The following is a 21523-nucleotide window of genomic DNA, read 5'->3' as shown; positions in this document are numbered from 1 at the left end:
AGCATCAGGTGCCTTAACCGCATCCAGCATGGTGGCTGCCTTAGCTCTAGCCTGGGAAGCTGGCTGGGATGTAGTAATGACATGTGTTGAATTTATGGCCAAAATTATGCTAAAATAAAAACCCTGCCCTTAGGTACAACTGAAAGGACTTGGGTACTGACAAACTCCAAGTCTCCAAAAAGACATTCCACATCAGAGCACCTGCCCTCACGCCCTGTCCAAGTTCTTGAATCCTGACTTTTTACCTACTGTTTTAAGCACCTTGAAAACAACAAAATGCTTTCCAGTTCCAAAGGTCAGAAAAACACCCTAAGGATTGTGTAAAGCTAAGATTCGTAGCTTTAGAAGCTTCTCTGGAAAACAAAAACGTACAACTGATTTTGTTAGTTTTGGTAAATCTTGCAGGAGGAGATTACAACCCAAGAAGATACAGAAATGACTTAACTCTGACTAGTGTGCTTATTAAACCACATATTTGCATGCTTGTGCAGGAAAACAAAAGGAGTAAAATACCTTGTGACATCATGGAAAAGAGATGCATTTAAAAAGTACACGGCATTAAACTGGTCTATTTCCTTGTTACAAACCTCGTCAATATGTGTAATATTGGTGGGCTTTGTATGATAGTGAAATAGCTCAAGGAAGGCTCCTTAACTGTCTTCCTCACCTGCGAAAGTGAAAGAACTCTTTCCCTGGAAGCCTGATAATTTATGATTGTATTCCTGGTAATACATTGTCTTTTTAGTTGAAACACCTACATTTTACTACAGAGAGAACCTACTAAATAAATTTCAAAAGCCATCAGACTTATAACTAATTCTGTTTGGGCCAGCAAACAGTAGATTGTAGTAAAGCTAAAACTAAGCACCATGGTCAACTGCTTTTTTCAAAAGCCTTAATGATAACCGAAATACAAGGAGAACTACAAGAGGTGGGTATCATGTATTCAGTCAGCATTTGTGACACTCCTTGAGGAGCTGAGTGGAACGCACGAGGAGCAGCCTTTGCACACAGAATCCACTCCTTGGTGGGTCAGTTCTTGAGCGTCATTCTGGCACCTCTTTATGTCAGATGGTTAGTCAGTGAAGTCTCAAGTCCAATGAAGTCTACCTGGATTTAAGACCCAAGGTCCACAAGCCACACAGCCCTTGACATCAAGTTTCCTTCTCTGGGTAACAGAGCCAATACACCGGATAATCCAATTATCAAATGAGAAGTGCATGGGAGCCTCAGGTAAGGAAGCAGGTGTGCTGAGACCTCTGAGATAGTGGTGACCACGTGACAAATCCCCAATTTACTAGATTGGAGCAATTACACCCACCTGACAGTATTCTGCCAAATAGATAATCATTCACTATCAGGAAAACAGACAAATTTCCTCAATTTTCTACTGGAATGTTCTGAAGAAAAAAAACACACTTGAAAATGCTTCAGAAGAAAAGATGCCATGTGGTGACAAACAATAAGCTGTAAAACAAAACAAAAACATCAGCAAATACACCTCCAAAAAAAAAAAAATCCACAAAGTGCAGGATTTCTTCTGAGGGTCACAGCAGGAGAGTATTTTGAAGAAGTAAACCAATGTTTCCATTCATTAGTTACTTCTAGTGGTGTGGGGTTTGCTTCCCACCAACTGAATCAATGGTATTTACAGGAAGGGCAAACAAAGCCTGGGAACAAAGGAGGTTACTGAAGGCTTAATGGATGTTTTTAACTCACAGGGACACAATAGGCTGAAAGCAAAGTGCTTCTGATTTGCCAGAGCTGGTTACTTGAGAGAGAAATGAGTTTTGCTGTGAATTCCAAAAGGGCTTTACTCCAAGTGAGAGCCAAAGTTTTGAGGACTGATCATGGAACAGATAAGATGGAGGATAGGATGCGAGGGAAATTTTCCACCACACAGGAAGTCAATGAGTGAAAAACAAAGTCTGAGCTGGGGAGCCAAGTGGAGTTGAAACTGAGAGAAAAGAGAGTGCCCCCCCACCATCCCCGAAAAGTTTGGGTAAATAGAGTAGACTAGTGTATATCCTGCTAGAGCCCACAGATGATTCTTTATCGACGTTAACATTTTTAAGTATATAGAGGCTTCACAGAAAACCCAAAGAACAGGTTGGATTCAGAAGCTTATATATCATTTTAACAAAGGGTGATAAGCTGTGAAGAAATGACTAGACAAAGGAAAATGGGGTTTGGGTCCTCAAGGTGGTAAATTGCAGGACATGACTAGGAAACACATGGCAGATAGGGTTGTTTAGTAAGGTTTGTTATGCAGACTCAAGTGATAAGAAGGAGAAAACTTTACCAATGGAAATTCATGTTCCCTTTACAAAGAGAAATTTATGTCCTGCTTTTAGATAAAGAGCAACTCCTACCGTATTTCCCTGAAAATAAGACCTAACTGGAAAATAAGCCCTAGCATGATTTTTCAGGATGCTAGTAATATAAGCCCTACCCCAAAAATAAGCCCCAGTTAAGATCTTCAGCCAGACAGACTAATTTAGTACGTCTGTTGCAAGACATGACGAACGTATTGAATTATAAAATAATACTTTTTATTTATTTATTGGGGTGACAATTGTTAGTGAAATTACATAGATTTCAGGTGTACAATGCTGTATTACATCATCTATAAATCCCATTGTGTGTTCATCACCCAGAGTCAGTTCTCCTTCCATCACCATATATTTGATCCCCCTTACCCTCATCTCCCTACCGCCATCCCCCTTGTCCTCTGGTAACCACTAAACTATTGTCGGTGTTTATGAGTTTTTGTTTCTCATTTGTTTGTCTTGTTCTTTTGTTGTTTTTGGTTTATATACCACATGTCAGTGAAATCATAGGGTTCTCTGCTTTTTCTGTCTGACTTATTTTGCTTAACATTATACTCTCAAGATCTATCCATGTTGTCACAAATGTTCCTATATCATCTTTTCTTACCGCCGAATAGTATTCCATTGTGTATATATACCACAACTTCTTTATCCATTCATCTATCAAAGGACATTTTGGTTGTTTCCATGTCTTGGCCACCGTAAATAAAGCTGCAATGAACACTGGAGCACACGTGTCTTTATGTATAAATGTTTTCAGATTTTTTGGGTAGATACCCAGGAGAGGGATTGCTGGGTCATATGGTAATTCTATTCGTAATTTTTTGAGGAACCTCCACATTGCCTTCCATAAAGGCTGCACCAGTCTGCATTCCCACCAACAGTGTTCCTTCTTCTCCACAGCCTCTCCAACACTTGTTGCTATTTGTCTTGTTGATGATAGCCATTCTGACTGGGCTGAGGTGGTATCTCATTGTGGTTTTTATTTGCATTTCTCTGATGATTAGTGATGTTGGGCATTTTTTCATATGTCTATTTGCCATTTGTATGTCCTCTTTGGAGAAATGTCTCTTTAGGTCCTCTGCCCATTTTTCAATTCTGTTGTTTGTTTTTTTGTTGTTGAGCTTCATGAGTTCCTTGTATATTTTGAATATTAGCCCCTTATCTGAGGCACTGTTTGCAAAAATCTTCTCCCATTCAGTTGGTTGCCTCTTTATTTTGTCGATGGTTTCTTTTGCTGTGCAGAAGCTTTTAAGTTTCATATAGTCCCATTCATTTATTTTAGCTTTTACTTCCATTGCCTTTGGAGTCAAATTCATGAAATGCTCTTTGAACCCAAGGTCCATAAGTTTAGTACCTATGTTTTCTTCTATGCAGTTTATTGTGGCAGGTCTTATGCTTAAGTCTTTGATCCATTTTGAATTAATTTTGGTACATGGTGACAGATAGCAGTCCAGTTTCATTCTTTTGCACGTGGCTATCCAGTTCTCCCAGGACCATTTACTGAAGAGGCTGTCTTTCCTCCATTGTATGTTTTTAGCTTCTTTGTCAAAAATTATCTGTCCATATTTATGTGGTTTTATTTCTGGGTTCTCAATTCTATTCCATTGGTCTATGTGTCTGTTTTTCAGCCACTACCACGCTGTTTTGATTATTGTAGCCTTGTAGTACAAGCTAAAGTCAGGGAGTGCAATACCTCCAGTATCGTTCTTTTTTTCTTAAGATTGCTTTGGCTATTTGAGGTCTTTTGTGGTTCCAAACAAATCTGATGATTTTTTGTATTTCATTTTTTGTATTTTTGATGATTTTTTCTATTTCTTTAAAAAATGCCACTGGGATTTTGATGGGGATTGCATTAAATCTGTATATTGCTTTGGGTACTATGGCCATTTTAACTATGTTGATTCTTCCAATCCATGAGCACGGAATGTCTTTCCATTACTTTGTGTCTTCTTCAATTTCTTTCAAAAATGTCTTATAGTTTTCAGCATATAGGTCCTTCACATCCTTGGTTAAGTTTATTCCTAGGTATTTTATTCTTTTTGCTGCAATTGCTAAGGGAATTGTTTTTTGTATTTCTTTTTCTGAGATTTCATTGTTAGTATATATGAATGCAATGGACTTTTGTATGTTGATTTTGTAGCCAGCAACTTTACTGTATTCATTGTTTCTAACAGCTTTTTGGTGGAGTCTTTAGGGTTTTCTATATATAACATCATGTCATCTGCCAAGAGTGACAATTTAACTTCTTCATTCCCAATTTGGATGCCTTTTATTTCTTTCTCTTGCCCGATTGCTCTGGCAAGGACTTCCAACACTATGTTGAAAAGCAGAGGTTGATAGGGGACACCCCTGTCGTGTTTCTGAACATAGAGCAAAGGGCTTCAGTTTTTCACCATTAATTATGAGATTAGCTGAGGGTTTGTCATATATGGCCTTTATTATGTTAACGTATTTTCCTTCTATACCTATTTTATTAAGTGTTTTAATCATAAATGGATGTTGTGTCTTGTCAAATGCTTTTTCTGCATCAATTGATATAATCATATGATTTTTGTCCTTTATTTTGTTTATGTGATGTATCACATTGATGGATTTGCGGATGTTGAACCATCCTTTTGCCCCGGAGATGAATCCCACTTGGTCGTGATGAATAATCTTTTTAATGCATTGTTGTAATCGATTTGCTAGAATTTTGTTTAGGATTTTTGCATCAGTATTCATCAGAGATATAGGTCTGTAGTTTTCTTTTTTTGTTTTGTCCTTACCAGGTTTTGGTATCAGGGTAATGTTGGCCTCTAAAAATGAGTCAGGGAGAACTGTCTCTTCTTCAATTTTTTGGAAGAATTTGAGCAGGATTGGTATTATATCCTGTTTGAAGGTCTGGTAGAATTCACTAGTGAAGTCATCTGGTCCCGGACTTTTGCTTTTGGGAAGGTTTTGGATGATTCAATTTCGTTACTGGTGATCGGTCTGTTTAGATTTTCCAGTTCTTCATGGTTCAGCCTTGGAAGGCTATATGTTTCTAAGAACTTGTCCATTTTTTCTAGGTTATTGAATTTGGTGGCATATAGTCCTTCATAGTATTCTTGCATAATCCTTTGTATTTCTGTGGTGTCCGTGATAACTTCCCCTTTTTCATTTCTGATTTTGTTAATTAGTGTCTTCTCTCTTTTTATCTTAGTGAGTCTGCCAAGGGTTTGTCGATTTTGTTAATCTTTTTTAAATCTTTGTTAAAGATTTTGTTAATCTTTTCAAAGAACGAGCTCTTTGTCACATTAATTTTTTCTATTGTATTTTTGTTCTCTATTTCATTTAGTTCTGCTCTGATTTTTGTTATTTCATTTCTTCTGCTCACCTTGGGTTTCACTTGTTCTTCTTTTTCTAGTTCTTTAAGGTGGAACATGAGGTTATTTATTTGGGATTTTTCTTGTTTCTTGAGATAGGCCTGTAATGATATAAATTTCCCTCTTAAAACTGCTTTCGCTGCATCCCAAAAATTTTGGTAGGATGTATTTTCATTCTCATTTGTTTCTATGTATCTTTTGATCTCTCCTCTAATTTCTTCTTTGACCCAGTCGTTTTTTAAAAGTATTATGTTTAATCTCCATGTATTTGTGTTTTTTCCTGCTTTCTTTTTGCAGTTGATATCCAATTTCAAAGCCTTGTGATCAGAGAATATACTTGGTATGAGTTCAATCTTCTTAAATTTGCTGAGACTGATTTTACGTCCCAATATATGGTCTATCCTTGAGAATGTTCCATGTACACTCGAAAAAAATGTACAGTCTGATGTTTTAGGATGAAGTGCTCTATATATGTCAATGATGTCCATTTCATCTAATGTGTCATTTAGGACTGCTATTTTGTTATTTATTTTCTGTTTGGATGATCTATCCATAGCTGTCAATGATGTATTTAAGTCCCCTAGTATAATTGTGTTTTGGTCAATTTCTACCTTTTGTTCTGTTAGTAGATGCTTGGTATATTTCGGTGCTCCCTGATTGGGTACATAAAAATTGATGACTGTTATGTCTTCTTGTTGTATAGTCCCCTTTACCATTATGGAATGTCCATCTTTGTCTCTTGTTATCTTTTTCACCCTGAAGTCTGTTTCATCTGATATCATTAAGGCTACACCTGATTTTCTCTGGGTACCATTTGCTTGGAGTGTCAATTTCTACCCTTTCACTTTGAGTCTATGCTTGTCTTTGTAGCTGAGATGTGTCTCTTGGAGACAGCATATGGTTGGGTTTAGTTTTTTGATCCAATCTGCTACTCTGTGACTTTTTATTGGTGAGTTCAGTCCATTTACATTTAGGGTGATTATTGACACGTGAGGATTTCCTGTCATTCTATCTTTAGTTTTCTGGTAAGGCTGTGTCTCCATTGTTTCTTTGCCTTTTTGTTGTAGTCTATTATTTCTATGTGGTGGTATTCTATGATGTTTCCCTCTGTTTCTTCTTTTATTACAGTATATATTTCAGTTCTGGATTTTTTTTGAGTGGTTACCCTTAAGTTTATGTAAAAGAAAGTTTGATATTTAGAGTATTCCAGTTTCTTCAGCACGCTTACTTTCTCCATTCCCATATTCCAGTTCAGGTCTTTACTCTCCCCCTTTTTATGTTTTGTTTGCCACAAATTGTCCCAGTTGATGGTGGTCGAATAGCTTCCTTCAGTATTTCTTGTAGTACAGGTCGTGTACTAGAAAATTCCCGCAGCTTCTGTACGTCTGGAAAGGTCTTTATTCCTCCTTCATATTTAAAGGATATCTTTGCTGGATATATTATTCGTGGCTCATAATTTCTCTCTTTCAATAGTTTGAATATTTGGTTCCACTCCCTCCTGGCTTGTAGAGTTTCTGCTGAAAAATCTGATGATAATCTAATGAACTTTCCTTTCTAGGTTACCGCCTTCTTTTCCCTGGCTGCCTTGAGGATTCTTTCTTTGGTGTTGATTTTACACAGCTTCAATACAATGTGCCTTGGAGAAGGCCTGTTGGGATTGAGATAATTAGGTGTTCTATTTGCTTCTTGGATTCGAGGATCCAGTTCTGTCCACAAGTTTGGGAAGTCCTCATCAACAGTTTGTTTGAATATATTCTCTGTTCCGTTCTGTTTCTTCTCCTTCTGGTACGCGCATTATTTTTATATTGCTCTTTCTGATGAAGTCAGAAAGTTCTTGTAGAGTTTTTCCATTTCTTTTAAGTATCAAGTCTCTTTCTTCTTCCATCCATGTAATTTCCAGGTTTCTATCTTCGATGTCACCGATTCTTTCCTCCATCTGGTCAACTCTACTACCTAAGCTGGTTATTTCCTACTTATTTTCTTCTACTGAGTTCTTAATCTCCAGAAATTCTATTTGGTTCTTTTTCAAAATTTTAATCTCTTTTGTAAAATGCTCATGGTGTTCTTTGATTGTGTTTCTGAGTTCATTAAACTGCCTTTCTATGTTTTCTTGCATCTCGTTGAATTTTTTCAGAACTGCAATCTTGAATTCTCTGTGATTTAAATCACATATTTTCATATCTTTAAGTTCCTTTTCTGGAGACTTTTCACTTTCTTTCTGAGCTGTCTTGTTGCCTTGGTTATTCATGGCAATTACTGATTTACTATTTCTCTTCCTAGACATCTACAGGAGTGGCTTCTGCAACAGGTTAATAGGAAGAAGTCTTTCTTTTGTTTTCCAGTACTTGTTGGTAGAATGTTTTATTGTTTCTCTGACTGCAGCCTTTTTTTTTTTTTCTTCTCTCTCTCACACTGTAGTGCTATGTTTCCTCTGCACTATTCTAGCTTCTCACACAATGGGGGTATTCCTTGGGAGACAGGCTTCTCCTCTGTTTATAGTTCACCTAGATCACAGGGCGCAGCATCTGTGTTGGTGTGCTGAGAGCTTTTGAAGTTCCAAAGCTCTTCCTGCACCAGATTCAGAGACCATATGTTTCAGTAGTTCTGTTTACTCCTGCAGGGATCCGCCCAGATAGGTGAGGCGAGGGGTGGGGTGAGTTGTGAGAGGTGGCCCAGAGCAATGGCGGCGACCACCACCACAGCCCGTCCTGCTTCCACAGCTACCTCCCCTTTGCTGGAACTAGTTGGGCTGCGAATCTGTGTCTGCAGTCCACAGTTCTCAGAACAGCAAATATTCTGTTTTTTTGATCTGACACTGCTACTGTTCTGCTTCTAGCACTGGGCAGGTGGGGGTGGGGCGAGCTCTTGGAAGGTAGGGAGGGGGCGGCTAGTCTCAGTGCCTAAGGCTTCCATTCTCTGCTTGGCAGTGAGGGCTTAAACCACTGTTTTCAGCCTTCTTCCCTCAGTCTTTTCTCCAAGGTCTCTGCTGTGAGCGTTGGGTTCAGCCATGTTATGTGCTGCCCCCTCAGCCCTGTGGGCCGTAAGCGGAGCCCTAGCAGTCTGAGTTCTTCCCTCTCCCACAGCTTCAGTAGTTCTGGGATGCAGCGAGCTCGGAGCACTGAGCTAGGTCTGCGTCCTGCACCCGTTTGGCTCCGTCTCCGCACTTCTCCTTTCCCTCCTCCCCCGCTTGCGCGATTCTCCCACCTTTAGGTGAATTCAGTAGTGGGCCTCTTCGTCTTGCCTGTCTGCTGTGCATGGAGTCCTTTGTGGAGTTATTGTTGTTCGAGTAGTTATAAATTCCAGGGGAGCTTTACAGAGGCTCACCTCACGCCGCCATTTTAATGACCATAAATAATAATAATATATAATTAATATAAATAAATAATATTATTGACATTAATACTTAAAATAAATGATAATATAAATTATAATTAAGTATTTGTAAATACCCAAGTGGGTGCCTTTGGACGAGAATTAAGTGCCTATTTAAAAAGATAAACTTAGGACTTACTGACGAATGACTAATCAGAGTACAGACATGACGCAAGAATAACATGCGCACTTGATATAGAATGGACGTGGTTGCATCTAATATGAATCTTCATAATTCAATATGTCGTGTATTGTAACAGACATACTTAATGCACTTGTGCGAAATAAAAAACGTTTTCTGAATTTTGGTGCCTGCAATTTTTCGTTGCTTTTGTGTGGACCATCATTCTTAACTGTCATCATTTTTGTTGCTACTCCTGTCTTGTAAGTCTTCAATTAACACTTGATTTAATGGTAAATTTAAAGGGAATAATATTTTGACCCCCAGACAAGATCAGTGCAAAAAGAATGAGCTATTCCATCGAGTACAAGAAAGGAATCGTGGAGGACTCCCAGGGCAAGAATCTTAGCCTTTCTGCAAAAAACAGTTGGATCTCTAAATGGTCTGAAAATTGCGAGCAGAGTACGATAACCTCAGTCAACAGGTGGACGAGGGAAATGCTAAGAAGCGCAAGTGTGGATTAGGTTGGCAACCATTATTTCCTGAGCTAGCAGACATCATCTGTGAATGGATTGCTGACAGGAGAGCAAAGGCTTTGGTTGTGCGCAGGGCTGATACTCAAGCATTTGCCCTTGCAATGGCACCACAGTTAGAAATATCCCCAGAAGAATTCAAAGCATCACAACACTGGCTGGATGGGTTCCTTCAGCGATATGAACTGTCTCTAAGATCTACAACACTGTTCAAGCTGGAAGTTACTGAAGTTATTAACCATGCACTTGCATTCAAGTCCTTTGTTGATAGCATCGACTTTTCTAAATACCAACTCTCCAACGTGATTGCTACGGATGAAACTGCAGTGTTTATGGGCCAACGATCTCAAACGACAATTGATCAGAGGGGTGCCTCATCAATCCACATTCCCTCCGCTGGTTACGAAAGTGCACATGTTACCTGTATTTTGGCAATTCCTCTCGATGGAAAGAAAGCCCCACCTCTAATCATCACTAAGGGCAAGAAAGATAAGGTTGAACGTGTTTTAGGCATTTATGTTCTTGAAACCGAAAAAGCCTGGTGCACACAAGCAGTTATAAGGAAGTGGGTCGATTTAATGCTGCCACTTGTTTTGCGAGGTGGCCAAAGAAGTCTGATAATCTGGGATTCAGTCAACACTCACCACGCTAAAGACATGAAGAACTTCCTTGCAGAGAGAAGAATAGATCAAATAATGATTCCTGCAGGAATGACTGCCCATCTCCAGACTCTTGATATTGCAATAAACAAGCCGTTCAAGGACCATTTGCACATAGAAATCAATGACTGCATTGAAAATAGAATGGAGAGAAATCAGCTTGGAAACTTTGTGAAGCCTGGCCTGCAAGAGGTCGTGACTTGGGTGAAGAATTCATGGGATAGTCACTGACAGCTCTGTTGCCAATGCACTACGAGCAGGCTACATGGACGAGAAGTGCTCATTTAAGGAGAGCTCTATTGCTGGACATTGAGAGATTGGGGCCAATGATTCTACAGGAAATGGAGTCGCAAGAAATTCAAGCCGAATTCAGGGTTTGGAGAGTTATGACCATATTCCAGAAAAAGATGACATGACTATTTGAATAAATGTAGATTTCTGTACATGAATAAGTGAATAAATGTAGATTGTTGTACATGAAAAAATAAGACATCCCCTGAAAATAAGCCCTAATGCGTCTTTTGGAGCAAAAATTAATATAAGACCCAGTCTTATTCTGGAGGAAATACAGTATGTCTGCTGTTTTTCAATTGCCTTCAGTCTAAAATAATCCTTTTGTATATAGATGATGTATTATAGAATTGTACATCTGTAATCTATGTAACTTTACTAACAATTGTCACCCCAATAAACTTTATTAAAAGAAAAAATCCTTTTGGTAAGTGGTAAATTTCAGTCAGCATATTCTGATCTTCAGAAGAGAACAAGTTTTACATTTGAAGTGACTACATTACTTTTACTTTGCAAGACTAATCTCCCCCCTCAATGCCCATCTCACCCACACAAAGGGCCTCCACTGCCAGCATGCCAGCAGACATGGAGGGTCATGGGTAATTTGACTGAAGTTCTACTTCTGCACAATGTTGTGACTATAAATGTTGATCCCATCATACGTCATGTAATAAATAAACTACATGATAATCAAGAATCCTGTTATACTCCTTATTGTCTGTGCCAGACAGAACTATGAAATACACCTTGCCGCAGGCCCCCCTCTCTCTCTTTGGTGTGGAGTTGCTCTCCATCTTCCCTCAGCGCCTCCTTTCACCCCAGTGGTGCAGAGTACAGGTCATTCTACTGTGGGACACCACCTACCATAGGCTGCCCTTCTGTCCAGGGCAGTGAGCACTTTGAATCAATTTTTCCATCATTCTCCACCAATACGGACATATAAAACCTCTCCTTCTGAAGGGAGATCCCAGGGATCTGGAAAGCAACCTGCTGTCGTGACTGAGGGACCTGTAACAGTGCCACAATTCAACACCTTCTGATAAGGGATGGTGTCTGATATCACTGGCAGTACAGTTACAGAAGGAACATTTTCTCAATTTTAAATACATACATATACATGTATATATACACATATAACTTCTGTTTATGATAAATGATGCTGGATATCCATTTACAGAAAAATTATGAAGTTTCTGTTTTATATAAATTTTAAAAATCAGTCAACTTGTGGAAAATACTGAGTAGAATGTAGTACAATTAGGGACACAGTGTGGAAAAACTTGGGGGTGATAACACAGATAACTGAGGTGGGACAGACAGCATGAGTTTGCCGGGGTGGAAGTTTGGTCTTGTGGTAGCAAGGCTGGAAGATACTGGGAATGGGGAGCACTCCCTTGAATATCACATCTGGCAGGGAGTTCTTCATTCTCCCACAGGTAAAATCAGGCTCATTCAGAAGCTGTGTTCTATTCTGTACAGTATCCATTTAGGACATAAAAACACAGGAGAAATGTGGAATCTACATGAAAAATGGAATTTTCCAAGAAAGGCAGGAAAGTAGAAAACAAATTTCCATACAAGCAGAGAGAATGATACCATTAGCTCTGTGGAGAGTGTCCTCAGCAGGGGTCACTGGGCCATCTGGAAGCACCCACCCCTCCACCTGTTAGTCAGGGCAGAGTCAGAAAAAGAACAGAGCCAGAAGGGGAAGGAAGCTACGACCCCAGGGACACAGCACGACTGGCTCTTTCCACTGGATGTTTTGGGCCACTCACCTCCTAGCCTCAGTCTCCCAGCTAATAAACAGGGATAATTCCCCTACCCCATCAAGATCTCTGATTTGCTGAAGGGCCTCGAACTACAAAAAGATACACTGTCTTTATGTAAAGCAATCATTAACAACACCCGGTTCCTATATTTCACCCAAACATAAATGGGGCGTGGGGAACAGACATGATTAGGGAGGCAGTGAGAGTTCAAAAACCAACCTGTAATCACAGAATAAAAAGACAGTGAAACAAAGTCAGTCCTCAAATGAGTTTACGATGGACACCTAGGCTAGTTTTTAAATACTAAGGACTATTCACAGATACTGAGGACACTCATGGGCTGAAATTCTAAAAGTTACTGATAAGTTAGATAAGTTTTCAGAAGTTAGCTGTCGTATAACTGCCTGAAATAAATAATCTAGAAGTAGTAGTACACAGTTTTCTGATATAAAACATGACTGAGCCAAGTATAAAAAGATGCTCCAACAGAAGCAGGCAAACGATAGCAGATGAGCTGATTAGCACTGGGCACGTACTGCGTGCTTTTAACTTTCTGTGCCGTTCCATTCTCAGCCTCACGATATAATCAGTATGAGTGAGCAGATACAGAGAGCTAAAGCAACTTGCCCAAGCTAGTAAAGTAGCAGGCATGGGACATAAACCCAGGCAGTGTGACCACCCTCACCCCAGCCCCCATCCTCACCAATCAACTGATAAAATGAGGGGTAGAAGCCAGCAATACTTCAGTAAAAGCTGCAGCACCGGAGGGCTTCCCAAGGGCCAAGCACCGCTAAGAGCTAGGTGCAATCTCATTTAACCCTCGGTCAACCTGCAGGAGTAGGCACTGTTATTACGGCAGTTTTACAGATGAGGGCAGAGACATCAGAGCTGTGACAGAACTTCTGGACCACTCAGGGCAGTGTCATCAGCGTCCCTGCACCTGAAGCAGCTCTTTTTCCTAATACTGCCTTGTGAAATTTTAATACCACAGGAGACTATTATCTGTTTATATATTGCATGTATATCTGCGCTTTATACATGAAAAGGGTAAGATGATTTTCACCCACCAAGAATCAGTTTTTGCCCCCACTGAGAATACATGGCCCACAGAATCATAATATGAGCAGTCTGCCCTGACCCAGGAACACAGTTCATTTACTGATTTCTCATTCTTCATTTAATCCTTCAGTATTTATTGAGTACAAAGGAACCACACATAGTAAGTACTGTGTGATCCCATTTATATGAGGTTCATTAAAAAACAAGACGAATGTATGGTGAGAGAAATGTGAGTAGCGGTTCCTTCTGGGAGAAAAGAACTGAGTGGAAAGGGGTACAAAGGAACTTTCTGTCATGATGGGAATTCTTTACCTTGATCTGGGCAATGGTTACATGTTTGCATACCTTTGCCAAAATTTATCACACTTAAGAAATCTTCATTTACTGGATATAAATTATATCCCAATGTAGTTTTAAAGAAAGTTTTTAAGAAAGTATGCTAGTGTACCAGCCTGGGTACTTGAAAGCGGACCCTTGAAAACCCTAAATTGCTGCTGATGCCAAATCTCCACCAAATGCTCTGTGTCATCTTGCAGAGTCAGTGTCGTGTGGGAGACCCTGCTCCCTGAGCCATTTGTCATGCTGGGCAGCCTGCAGGGCTTCCTGTCCCACTCCCCACATAAGAACGCAGGATATGGTGAGGCCAAAAAGGAACACCCACGGAGCCATAGATAGGGGAGTCATACCACTATAGTCTCACTGGAGGCTGGATCCACATGACCTCCAACCTGCTGTCTGCTTCTCTGCCTGCCAACCCACCAACCAACCAACGCAGCTGCGGCAGTTATATCAGTGGCTAATTGGCCAACTGGTTAAAGCTGATGGTCAATTAGCCATAGCTGACGGCCATCTACTACCTGAGCCAGCACCTTTCCACGTGAGGCCAAGAGCCTGGAAACTACTCTCTGGGACTCTGGCCCCACACTCCACCCCTACAAAGTCTCGTCTTACAGACAAGCGTCTTCCACGAGGGTCCCTGTGCCATATTAGCCTACAGGCACCTATGGAAGGAAAGAAACAGTGGAAAATCCCTTCCATCTGGGAGGATACACGCTAGCTTTTTGTCCTGGGAAAGGAGGGTCGCTGCCACTGGCACCTTTCCCGGTTTGTGGTACCAGACCTTTATGGCAGTGCTTGGGGTCCCTTGCGTAGTTTCAACACATAACAGAACAAGGGACTCCATAATAGGCCATAGTGAGAGCACATAGGTTCCCCGCAAAATCATCCCAGTATCGGGACCTCCATATACTACAGTCACTTGTGGTGGCCACTCAGCCACCACCCCTGGCGTTACTTGCAAATCATGAGTCAAACCAGCCCCCCATGGGGCTATCAGGCCCAACCACGGACAGTGGGGGCTTCTGACCTGTCAGGGCCAAGTCCATTGCTGCCATTCCCCTGCTTTCAAGCATGTGGGTGCTGGCAGCAAAATGTTTCCATTTCTGCCATAGCCTGGCTTTAACAGAGTCTCACTTGTGGTAACTTGTAATTGAATGGGAGCGGCCGTTCGATGTAGCAGAGCTTCTACTGGTGCGGGCCCACCCTCCCGTGGTCTCTCATTCAGGATTCTCAAGACGTCCCATAGACGCGAGGCCCAGTCACGCATCGTGGGAGGGTGGAGTGTGGGGACAGAGTCCCAGAGAGCAGTTTCCAGGAAGGCTCTCGGCCTTACATGGAAAGGTGCTGGCTCAGGTAGTAGATGGCCGTCAGCTGTGGCTAATTGACCATCAGCTGTAACCAGTTAGCCAATTAGCCCCTGATATAACTGCCACGGTTGCGCTGGTTGGTCAGTCAGTAAGTCGAGTCAAGGGAGTCGGTCGGTTGGCAGGCGAGAAGCGGACGGCAGGTTGCAGGTCATGTGGATCCTGCCTCCAGTGAGACTGCAGTGGTATGACTCCTCCATCTCTGGCTCCGTGGGTGTTCCTTTTTGGCCTCACCATGTCCTGCATTCTTATGTGGGGAGCTGGAGCAGAGACCCCGCAGGCCACCCCGCATGACAGTCAGGGACACTAGCTGACCCTTACACTGACTTTACCGTATCTACCTGTCTGCTCTGGAATCCCAGCCACCACGCTGATGACCAATGTCATGATGGAGAGGAGAAAGTCTAAGAATTATCTCAAAAAATCAGTGGGACCTAACTTCCATCTGAGGATAGGCTTTCAAATCAAGTGCTCTGAGGTTTATACAAAGCTGCTGGGAAGAGGTGACAGAAATCAAAAGTCACCACAAGGGAAAAGTGAGGGGACGCTTTTCCTGGACTGTGAGAGTTTGTCCCTCTGGGCATTGGCCCACACACTGCCTGGTGACGCTGCCTGTACCGAGCCTGGAGAGTATATTACAGCAGCACTATGATTTTGCTTTCTGCATGCTTCTGTCATTCTCCCAACTAGGTCAGAAATGGCCCTTTACTCCCCTCCCTGGGATCACATAACTAGGAAAACCAAATTTTCTCAACCAGATATTAGCAGAAGTGTCTGAAAAAAAGGTTCTTTGTGCTACTTCTGCATGTAAGAGGCTGCCTAAGAGACACAATGTAGATGCCAAGTATCAGAATTTCTAAGACTTAGGGCTGAGAATATATAGTGTTTTTTTGTTTTGTTTTGTTTTGTTTTTTTATAAATGTGGGCAGAAAATTCGATTTAATAGTGATTTCAAACAATAAGGTTCTTGGATTTATAATCACATAAAAGATTTTATATTCTAAAACACAAGATTTAGGGGCACAACAGAAAAACTATTTAAATCTGGCCTTCTAGGGGCGGTTGGTTAGCTCGGTTGGTTAGAGTACGGTGCTCTTAACACCAAGGTTGCTGGTTCGATCCCTGCCTAGGCCACTGTGAGCTGTGCCCTCCACAACTAGATTGAAACAACTACTTGACTTGGAGCTGATGGGTCCTGGAAAAACACACTTAAAACAAATGAGAGTTAAAAAAAATAAATAAATAAATAAATAGATAGATAAATAAATAAATAAATAGATTTGGCCTTCTAGAAAATTCAGGACATATAGTTAATGCAATCATGAAGCAGCCTTATTCTCTCTATAACCAGAAAAGGGCAAACTTGGTAGAATTTGCTTTTGAAGAAAACAGAAATGTAATCAACTAAATAAACCAGTTTTTTTAAAGAAATGTTCATCCTACGAGTTGGACAGAGAAAGAACAGAACTGAGAGCTTATATTTGTTGAGAACCTAGTATGTGTTGGGCATTCTAGCATGCCCTTTGATGTCTTAATCATCAAAGTAGATGCTAATCATACTAATTTTACAGAAATTAAAAAGGTTGAGACTTGGCAATTGAGGACAGTGGAATTTGAACATGAAGTAAGAAACTGCTCTTAGACCTTCCACTTCCATGTTCAAAAGTCCTGCTCTTCCTCTGTGACTGCAATCTTGAATCACCCTACAGGTGGATGCCAGAGCCTCTCACAGATGGGAAATCAGAGCTCAGAGAGGGCATGGCCCAGCCGATGTTTGCATGGGGACAAAGATCCATGTCTACCAAACCACAGCACACTCTGCTACTCCTGAGGCTCTGTGAAAGGTTTAGGTAGTAGATAAGTTTTAGCAAGTCACCAAGAAAAGAGCAGGCCACTTGGGCGCGTGCTCGGCCACCCTCTGGGGACCACTCAGTCAAGGGCAGCTGCACCAGAATGGATGTGAGAGCCGTCCCAGAGCAGAATCCGGGGAGGGGGCTGCCAGCACAGCAGCTGTTTGCACGTTGATGATTAAATGTCAACATATACAACATACACGAAGTTAATGGGGTGCGCACCTTTTTTGATCTTACCTGTACTGTTTGTACTGTGTAGATTTTCTTCAGGTTTGATGCACACTCAGCTGCTGTCGCACCAGGAAGGGATCTAAGCAAACACAAGCAAAAGGGAGGAAAAACAAGTAGTCAATGCTTGCGAACTAGTCCACTACGTCTGCAGGTCTACATGCAGAAGCGTCTAAAATCACAGACCTGCACAATTCAGGGACCTAGTTAGAATTAAAAATGTGAATTGCTACTTTGTGAAGTCATCGGTTTGCTTCTCCTAAAAATAAGCTTATTTATTCTGTGGGAATTCAGTAGAAAAAATCGGAAATGTAAGTAAGAAAGGCACTGTAAACCTTAAAATCACATTTAAAAAAATACTAAAGTAAGCATGTAATAAATAACAAGCCTTTTGCCTAGGACTTCGGGTAAAAAACAGTGCCAACTGTACAAATGACAATGAAAATGTAGGGTCCTGACCTGGTTTTATGTTTGAAAAACTTGTTAGTTCCCCAGTAGTAAATATTCATGAACTCTTGAGAAACAAAGCAATCTTTTGCCAACTTTAAGAAAACATGATGACTAAAAGTCAACTTTAGTTTCATGTGAATTTGCATGTGTTTCCAAAACACTTGCCTTTAGAAAACACTCAATTATTTTCTCTGGCTGATTTAAACAGCTCTGCTGACCTTTGCGGTCACAATTAACGTTTAGTTTGCTATATGTTCCACTAGATGGCAACATAGTACAGGTTTATTTACCAGATAGGCAACCTGTGATAGGACTAGCTTTACTCAACACCATTTCATGTGGGTGACAGGACACCGCCTCATAAATCCTTCGAAGTTAAGACTCTCAACCACTGACACCTTTTCGTTCTCCCAACACTGCATTAGCAGTTCTTGCTCATTCACGTTGGGGTCCAACTACATCAAGCTTAAGGAGAAAATTCATCACTCAAAATAATGCTTGCAAGCCCCATGGCATTTGGTGAGAAATAAGAGGTTTGCTGAGAGAACTTACTGGTTCATGTCTGATCCACGAGGATCTGGAATCTGTAAAAGGAATGCTCTTTACTAGCCTCAGACACTCAGACCCTCAGACACTGCCCCCAGGGAACCTCAAGACGTTAACTTTCTGGATAGTCGATAAACCATCGCACACTGGGGTGTGCACAAAACTCACACACTCAGAGGAAGAGGGTATGGCAGGGACCACGCCCAGGTGTGTATGTGGGGGGTGAGCACAAGATGGAAGTGACGGCTCCACAGGTGACATCCCTGGAACTAGGTACCAAGGGATGCTCCTAGGGTGTGGAACCCGAATACCAGAAATACATTTCAGAAGTCAGCTCCCTAAGGAAGCACAGTTACGGACCTGTCTGGGAGCAAACTAGGAACCCCTGTCGAGCAGGTAAAGTCTGATAAATAATCTACCTAAAAAGCACGGGTTTACAACCATTCGAGTTGTTTATAACTAAGCAAACCCACAGTAACCACCACGATTGCATTTGGTTGCCAGACTTGATTTAAGCCTAAAGTACCTGGTGAAGAGCGTGGTGGAGAGCGAGGTACTTCCACTGGCTGGCGGTGCCCAGGCCGTAAGGCATCATCGCTCCACCCGACTGCTGGGCTGGGCGTTAAAGAACTGGCTCGGGTAAATATGGACTTGCTCTGCAAGGCTAATGCAGGCTTTTATGCTGGATTTTTTTTTGGGGGGAGGGGGATTGTAGGGGGTATTAAATTATGGAAAGACTGGGGGGGAATTATTTTTTAAAAGATTGAACTTTTTCTGAAGAGGTTTTCACATAAAAATCTATTGCTTTTATATGAAAATCTATTGGCATTTATTTCCTTCCTTTGAAAAGTTTGGCTGACCTCCCTGCTGCATATGCCCAGCATGTACTTCCCCAGCTGGAGAAAGCACGGAGGAGAGTGTTCCCATGGCTGCAGCGCTGGGCTGCCACGGGCCACAGGCAGGACATGTACTGTGTACTGCTTCACTTTAAACTGTGTATTTCAAAATTTTATTAATTTTTCAAGTTACACTTCAATTTATTATGGTTTAGAACAAAAATAATTTTTTGTATTTCCTCATTTTAAACTGTATATTTCAAAATTTTATTAATTTTTCAAGTTACACTTCAATTTATTATGGTTTAGAACAAAAATAATTTTTTGTATTTCCTCATTTTAAACTGTATATTTCAAAATTTTACTAATATTTAAAGTTACATTTCAATTTATGATGGTTTAGAACAAAAATAATTTGACCATTCCCTTCATACAACATTATGTCACCTTAAGCAAATACAATTGCGGACAACACCATTTAAACCTAGAAGAAAATTCAGTGATGAACATCTGCTTTACATGACGTTTTTAAAACGCCTCTGGGCTTTTTTTCACATTCTAGTGTAGGAGATAATTACACAACGTCATGCACGTACCCTCAGTTTCACTTTTTGGAACTTTTTTTCTTCAAAATTTTTTGAAGAAATCTAGTTTCTGGAGTCCAAGAAGGGGCCTTCTAGCATGCAACAAGGACGAAGCAGTGCTTATAGGTGTAAGATAACAAGGTCAGCAGCTAGTATGTATGCACTACATTTTTGCTAGTATGCTAAGCGTTTTATCTTCATTACAGTACCGAATCCTCGCAAACCTGTTTATGTAGCTGTCAATATCATTTCTGTCACACAGGTGAGCAAGCCAGGGCTTACAGATGTTTGGTAACTTGCCCAAGGATACAAAAACCTGATATGAGTACAGGTGTCCTATCTGAGATGTCCCTCTCTTTACCCCTGACTGCTGAACTGTCCGGTCAAGCCATACTTAATTTTTTTAATGGGGTTTTGCAATTGACTCTTGGTGTGTTTTCATCAAGGCCCCAATTCATGCTGAATCCCGCCGCTTTTAATATGAGATTGTGTCCACATAACTTTCTTAAGACAGTCTTTCCAACGGAGCAAGGAAGGGCAGGTCCTCACTAAAGCCCACGGGATCACGTTCATCAATAGCCCTCTTCTGATTAACACCTTGTGGTGCTGGCGCAGGGGTGCTGTAAAGAAATACGGCAGGTCCTATGGAACGCTGTCCTAATTTCTTAATGGAGACGTTGGATTCTGTGATCTTAAAGGTTCTTTCTAGCTGCTAGACAGTTGTATGCATATCCAGGTTTCAAAGTAACAACACAGTGTTGTCAGAACTCCTGATGGCAGTGAATATTTGGCTGGGCAAGTGCAAGCCATGGCGCTCTTCCATGAGCCAAATCTGATTCTGACAATCACTAGAAAACAGCAAAGTGTCTAAATCTCATGTGTGAGCCTCAGACATCTTTAACAAGTAAAAATGGGCCATACCCACAGAATCGATTTTAAAATGGGCAAGCAAGCTGAGATTTTTAAATGATCTGCCTTGTAAACAGGTGACTGAAAACAGAACCGAGGAAATCGGGACCTGTTGTCACATTCTCTGAGTTCTCTGCCACCCTCCCACAGTAGACAGCTGAAGTGAGAACACAGGAATGGCTGGAACAGGTTAAGGAGTTTGAATTATTCCACCAGGAGTCTCCCCTCTGGTCTAATGCTATGACTGTAATAATGCTTCCTTTTATTGAGCAGATATTATGTGACAATGTTTTGCATATATTATTTCTAACCCATACAGCAGTTCTGCCAAGCCATCATCATCCTTACTTTACAGATTAGGAAACTGAGTTTCAGTGAGCATGTTTCTAAGTAGCCAATCTTTCTTTGGTTTGCCTGGCTCTGATGTCCATGGTCTTCTCATAGACGAAGACGCCTCTCAGTGAAAACCAAACAGTCATTGTCAGCATGGGTGGTCACACAGAGTTCATCTCATGGCAAACCCCTCCCTTGCCCCTTCTCAGTTAGCTGCTCCCTTTCCTTGCCCTCCTGCCCGCCCCCATGATCGGGAGGCAGCAGAAGCAGAGATGCAGGGCAGGGGCAGATGCCACCAGAATCCCTGGCAGTAATGACACCCCAACACGTGATACAAGGAACACAATTCAAGAACACGTCTTCAGGCCATCATTTTCCGGTGCTGGATATGAGAGGAAGATCATGTACCAAACAAAAGCCATAGATGAGCTGTAGCAGGAAGGCAGGAAAGCAGAGGGGTTAAGAGGATGGTCTCTGGAATCAAAGATCTGAGTTCAAGTTCAATCTCTGCCATCTACCAGTTGTGTGACTTGCCTGCCTCTTCTGATCGTCAGTTCCCCTCTCTGAGCACACGGCCCCTAGCCTACGGGTCTGCTATTG

The 21523-nt window shown here is 41.3% G+C and overlaps 1 protein-coding gene across 3 annotated transcripts in view; it reads right to left on the bottom strand.

Moving 5' to 3' along the window:
- EIF4E3 (eukaryotic translation initiation factor 4E family member 3) overlaps positions 1-21523 on the bottom strand; it is a 135593-nt gene that overhangs the window by 76583 nt on the left and 37487 nt on the right. For all 3 annotated transcript variants that reach the window (XM_081071692.1, XM_081071690.1, XM_081071691.1), the window contains one exon: positions 17275-17347. Coding sequence is in view for 2 of the 3 variants with exons in the window: in XM_081071690.1 (XP_080927816.1) it covers positions 17275-17347 (73 nt within the window). In the remaining variant the exon portion in view is untranslated. The remainder of the gene's footprint in view (positions 1-17274; positions 17348-21523) is intronic.

This window comes from Rhinolophus hipposideros (assembly GCF_964194185.1).
Source record: "Rhinolophus hipposideros genome assembly, chromosome: 14".
Classification (NCBI taxonomy): domain Eukaryota; kingdom Metazoa; phylum Chordata; class Mammalia; order Chiroptera; family Rhinolophidae; genus Rhinolophus; species Rhinolophus hipposideros.
The sequence above is the reverse complement of the archived record's forward strand: the minus strand, read 5'-3'. Positions and strand labels throughout refer to the sequence as shown.